At 34.7% G+C, this 6053-nt stretch overlaps 1 protein-coding gene across 1 annotated transcript; it reads right to left on the bottom strand.

Annotated features, from left to right (window-relative positions):
* Window positions 1-2467: 2467 nt before the first annotated feature.
* Window positions 2468-5826, bottom strand: LOC107675088 (cyclic AMP-dependent transcription factor ATF-3-like). Its single transcript, XM_016469298.1, has 4 exons — window positions 5705-5826; window positions 4059-4309; window positions 3724-3831; window positions 2468-3471 (listed from the first exon to the last, which is right to left on the bottom strand). The coding sequence occupies exons 2-4, from the start codon at window positions 4299-4301 to the stop codon at window positions 3214-3216; spliced, it is 609 nt and encodes a 202-aa protein (XP_016324784.1). The 5' UTR covers window positions 4302-4309; window positions 5705-5826; the 3' UTR covers window positions 2468-3213.
* Window positions 5827-6053: the final 227 nt, after the last annotated feature.

Here is a 6053-nt window from a genome sequence, read left to right as displayed (position 1 = left end):
TAAGAACCTGTCAGTCATGAATGCATTACATCAACACTTTAAAATCATTATCATTAAAATAATGTTTAAAGGAGATGCTTGAAATAGCATTACAACACCCTATTTGGCATCTGTAGATTCCATTGCAACAGTTTTAATGCTTGCATCAGAATGTGAAGTTTCCTCTGATTGCATTTGTTACCAAAGGCTGTGACTATGTTGGTTCATATTCAGGCAGGGCAAAGTGCACTTGTGTTATATGGTGAAAGTCAGTTCATGATGTTAGGAATCTGGGTGTTTAAAAAGGCATGTTAAATAGATATTCTAGATTAGATTTCATAAAGGCTTGGTTTTATTACGCATTCAAAACATTTACAATTGTATATTTTTTAAAATATTAAGTCTACGTTAAACTTTTTTTATCATTTTATACTGTTTTAAAAATATCAATTCCATATCATGTATACTGTAGGCTGATCATTTCCAAAGTGTAATATGTATAGTTGAATAGTTTTGATTAGAAGTAGTGATTCAGTTTCGTTTCATTGCACTGATTGGGAAACAAATGTGAACAAAGAGTGTTTAATTCTCGGTGATGATGATACAGTGTTTCATGTTTATTATGGGCTCTATATGTTCTCAGGTGGAAGAGGTGGAAGTTGTCCGAGAGTCATTTCTGAGAGTTCACTATCACATGTCTGACATCAGTCCACATCAGCAATGATTAAGCAACGAGCAGCAACTTGGACATGATTGCCCCATATGTTTTTTTACTTTAAGGGATGTGTGCAAACAAAATGACACGAATAAAAAAGGCCAAAAGCGACTGTTTTTATTGTGGTTCATAGAAAGGGTGGAGTACAAAGCAATGATGGCATGCAATGAAAGATTGCAAAGCTTTTTATTAACTTAGATGAATTCAATAATAAGATTGATAGTAATAATAAGTACACAGCTAAGAGTTCTCTAGCAGCTTTGTTCTTTCCATGGAATTCCAGGAGGCTTTTAAGATTACCATCTTCTGATGCAATTCCCACTTTTAATTAGTTCCAAAACAATAATAATACGTTTCCCTTGTATGAAATCCACCCACCTTCAAAAATAAAAATTTAAATCAGCAGAAAATGCTGAATCATTGCTCTCTGGCAGGATGAACTCGATCAACCTCATGGTTACAATTGGCATGTCTCTCAGGTTATACATGTGCAGACTTGCCCTACCACAAATTACTCAAAACAACCATAAATGGTGCTGCTTTTTGAGCACGACAAGTACACTTTAAAAAGTAGGCTAACAATGTTAAGGTGTTGCCTCATCTGATGTAATCAGGTTGATTCAGTTGTATTAAATCACATCTGACTTAAATAAAACCAGCACAGAATGACTCAATTATAGATGGTATAGTTTTTTTTTATTAATAAAGTATCAAAAACAAACAAGAGACAGTCAAAATGAAGCCATACATATTTCATATAAATATGTAATTGAATTTTACAGGCCATTATCTTCTCAATCATGACTTTTGGTAGCAATTGCACTTGAATACTTTGACATGGACACCAATGACGTGATAAATTCGGATTTAACCACAAACAGAACGCATGTTTTCATTACACATTTAATGTCAGTAGTACCACATTTTGTGATATGCCTGTTTAAACAAATACAAAAAAAAGAGGAAAAAAGCTTCCTGACGCCTGCGTCACTTAACCTTTCAGTACATGACAGAACATACATTTAAACAATGCAACTATGCATAAATTTAAACATGAGGGAGAAGTTTGTGAAAAGATTAGGTGTTTTCCTCGGTTTCATATAAATGGAGCGATTTTTATACTTTAGTACACCTTTCTGTAATATTAGGAAATGCAGTCACAGGCCTGATCAGATGTCTTGCAGTATGTGTTTCTTCACTAACAACAATACGTGACACTAAAATTGCTTGACACATGATCTAGGAACATAACCAGACAGAGATTTACTTCAAGTTTTTTTCTTTAGGATAAGCCCAGCTAACTAAAATATGTTCCAAGTAGGTTTTGCTAACATTCCCATTAAGTTATTTCTGAATCTTCTGTGAAAGTTTAAAACGTCCTGTTTTTTATTTGATTTATTATTATTATTTTCCTGGGTTATGCGAATGTTAGAGAAACCATTAAGGGGACGCTCCATTTAAACCGTTTGCAAACATTATGGGAACATTACCTTTGAATGTTCTCTGAATGTTATGAAACCAACTAAAACGTTTCAGAAAAAGATATTCCAAGATGGGTTTGAGAACATTATTAAAGACCACATAACTTTGAATGAACATTCTATTAATGTTACTGGAGGTTCGCTCTTAATTTTGACAGAACCTTGTCAGAACGTTAGCCAGTTGGGAGTGTAGAGGTTTGTGCATCTAGACAATAACAACACACAGCTACAGTATATGAAAAATGCAATATCAGAAAATAAGTATGTCCTTGCTAATAGCACAAAACACTCCTTTTTTTTTTTACAGTAGGCTGACAAATGCAGATCTTCCTGCTCACAGCATTGTAACAACAACATAGTCAGACGTTTGAGGTCATAGCGAGAAGGCTTTCAGTGATGAAGGGTAGAAACTTCCTTGTAAGTAGTGTGCGGGACACCTCATTGTCTCAAAGTCCACTTCGTGTCGACTTCCCTGTTATTTGATCTGTCTATTTAATGAGTTTCCTGCAATATATATATAGGCCAAGTCCTGAGCGATTAGTAGCAGCTTGAAATACTTCATGTGGCAGGTTATGTGGACACCTAACAAGGCAGAGGCCACAGATAAATATGTAACTAAACTGAACAACTTCGTCACCCTGTATGTCTTGCCAATAAATGAAAAAGATACACGCAAATGACTACATTTGTTTTTCTCTCACTAGAATAGTACTTGCTGTCAAACACACCGCCAGGGTTTCATTTAACCAACAAGCTGATAAATAAATGAAATCATGTTGTTCTAGCATCAACATGACATCAGGCTTTGGTGCATATAAAAAGCATATCATGTTAAACATACATACAATTACGAACACATTTAAATAAGTCCTTCGACACTTTAGTGCTTTAACAGTCTCTTTCAGTGTACATCAGATCGACCTTAACTGGCAGCATGGCAGGCGCCCGTGTTTAGTCCTTTATAACGTGGGTGAACCTTCCAGCGTTCCTTGGCAAGGACTGCCAAACCATTAGCTTCTTGCCTATACAGCTTGTGATTTAGAGATGCCCACAGCTAGTTGGTATTGAGGTGTGTGTTGGTCCACTTGTGGTAAGATTCAGACCCTGCAGGGTGGTCTCTTTGATTTGCTGGATGAAGAGCTTCCTCTCGTCTTCAGGAGTCTGGCCGTTCTGAGCACGGACAATACAGGTGGGCCTATGCAGGTTGAGCATATAAACTAGCTGCTGCTTTTGGTTCTTCAACTCCTCAATCTGGGCTTTCAACTCAGCATTGACGGACTCCAACTTCTCTGACTCCTGAATTAAAATAAAAGCCATTTATAGAACATATATGAGTGAACAATTCAAGAAGTAATATTTTAGAAATATGAAAAAATATTGTAAATAAAATCATATTTAAAAAAATAAAATCATAATAATATTAAATATATATTCTAAATATAAATAACAAAAATAATAATAATACAAAAATAATAATATAAAAGTATAAAAATAAAATGTTTTAAATTCAACTTAAATATAATAAAGAGAAAATAACATAAAGAATACCTTTTGTAAATGGTCTGTTGTCTCCCTTTTCTTGTTTCTGCATTTCGCTGCTGCAATTTTGTTTCTTTCTCTCCTTCTTTTTCTCCTTTCATTCTCCACTGGATTGGTCTGAAATGACAATATTTATCACATACGTTCAAATATACCTAGTGTAATACATATTGATTTTATGAAAGCGAAACGGCCTAATGATTCTGAATTAGCTCCACAAGTGGATGAACAAGTGTATTGTGCAAGCATGGCTTTTCTACATGCGTGTTACTCAATATAACTAATGTGAAATACAAGAAATCACATTTGATTCAATGTTCTAACTGTAAACGAGTCGTTCTTACCTCACGCTTCATCACAGGTAGTTCAGTGGGGCGTTCTGTGTTCATACACGCTCGGTCAGTGGTCAGGGTGCTCATGCCGTTGGACAGGCGTTTGTTCTGAATGGCGTAGCGCAGCTCCTCTTTCACTAATGGAGTGAAGTTGGTGAAGTCGTCCAGCGTGAGTGAGCCGGGCGGGGAGAGGCAGGGGACCAAAGCAGTCGCACTGATCTCCGAGGGACCGAAACCAGGATGCTGAAGCATCATTCCGAAATCTAAAACATTTGAAGCAAGATTTAAATCATGGTCTTAATAAGGAAACTTTCTGTAGTCAGATACAAACTCTACCACCTTCTCAAAAAAAGATTAGACTACTGACTTAACTGTAAAAAGTTAGTAATGTAATAAGAATGTGAAAATGCTACAGTAAAAAACTGTTTTAAATCTGAAAAATTATATTATGTCAATACATGTATTTTAACAGTAAATGTAAATATGTATTTCAGAAATAAAAAGTATGAATGTATAATTGCATTAAATATATGCATATATTTATGATTTATTATAAACAGTTTTTATTTTTATTAATCATTTATGGAGAAAATATTATATTTAACAAGGCAATAAATATACTGCTTAAATATGTTCAAATTACAGAAAGTAAACCCCCTTATGATTTAGTGAGTAAGGGATATTCCCAATCTTATTTTGTTTAGTTAATTCTTATAGTATCATTTTAATGTTGTATATTGTAATCCTTATGGTGTTTTATGTTTATAAAACTATATGTTTACATTATTATTTATAAACAGTTGCTAGAAAGTTAATGTTTTATAAGATTAAAGTTTAAAGTCATTTAGCCTTCAATTGTAGGCTACCACATGTGTTATTCTCAGTACATTTTACAGTGATTTTACATTGCAGACTTTAATAGCTCAAATAAGTTAGTATATTAAAATAATACAATGTAATGGCAAGTACAATGTGCTATTCCGTAATGTTTTTAACATCACAATATGTTATTTTAGGGTATTTTTTTAGGTTCTGACAACAGTTGTATAAGTTACATATAACTGATATAGGCTAGAATATATCAGACACATATTTATTGAAATATTCAATTACTATACTCGTATTATCTTTAAAATATATGTTCTAATTATATGCACCGCAGGTCTACAATCATAATCAGTATAGCCGGTAAAATCATCATCTTTAACTGTTTAATAAACTCTAATCCGGTTACACTGAAATCTCTATGTGATCGTTAAAATAAGCTGTTATTGCTGTAAATATTTTTACAGTCGGCTATAACGATTCGCCAACAGAACTAGCTACATAAAATAATCAGTTATTCAAATATTTCAACATGAGTTACCGCAGCCCAGTTCCGCACGTTTTGCAACTATTCTAGAGGACTACGATTATTATGAGATAACAATTAAATACAATAAAACATAAACATAAACAACATAAAAGATTACACTATGCCTATAAAATGAACTATAATAAGTAGCCTACAATCGTTTGTCCCCAAAACACAGTTGTATTGAAATCAGTCACTGGCTGAGTTTATTTATCAGAACATAGCGTAGACATTTTCCACAGTGTGTTCTAGAACAGTTACAACAAAACCCATAAATAACACGTGAAACAATGTTGTCGCTCACCTTATTTTGACTGAATAAAACGCGTGTGTTGTGATGCTCTCCTCCGACTGGAGTGTTCTCGCGTTCAGCTGCTAAAGTTACAGTTGTCGCCGGCTCGTTGCATCACTCCTTTTTATAATGGCTGGAGGACGTGAACTACTACTGGGGGCGGGGCGAGTGACCTCACCCTATTTATAGTATCAGGAAAGCTGTGTCTGAGATGATGCAACCAGGCAACCCTCCGTTGCGCACCATAACTGGGCAAGCTCAGTCCCCCGCCCTCCCCGTACAATGGAGGAATCGAAGGCTGACATGTTAACCTAATGAGCAAATAAAGACATACCCGTGTAATGACATGGGATCTCTGGAA

The sequence above is a fragment of the Sinocyclocheilus anshuiensis genome, unplaced genomic scaffold (genome assembly GCF_001515605.1).
Source record: "Sinocyclocheilus anshuiensis isolate Anshui unplaced genomic scaffold, SAMN03320099.WGS_v1.1 scaffold776, whole genome shotgun sequence".
Classification (NCBI taxonomy): Eukaryota; Metazoa; Chordata; class Actinopteri; order Cypriniformes; family Cyprinidae; genus Sinocyclocheilus; species Sinocyclocheilus anshuiensis.
This window is presented reverse-complemented; position numbering and strand designations above follow the sequence as displayed.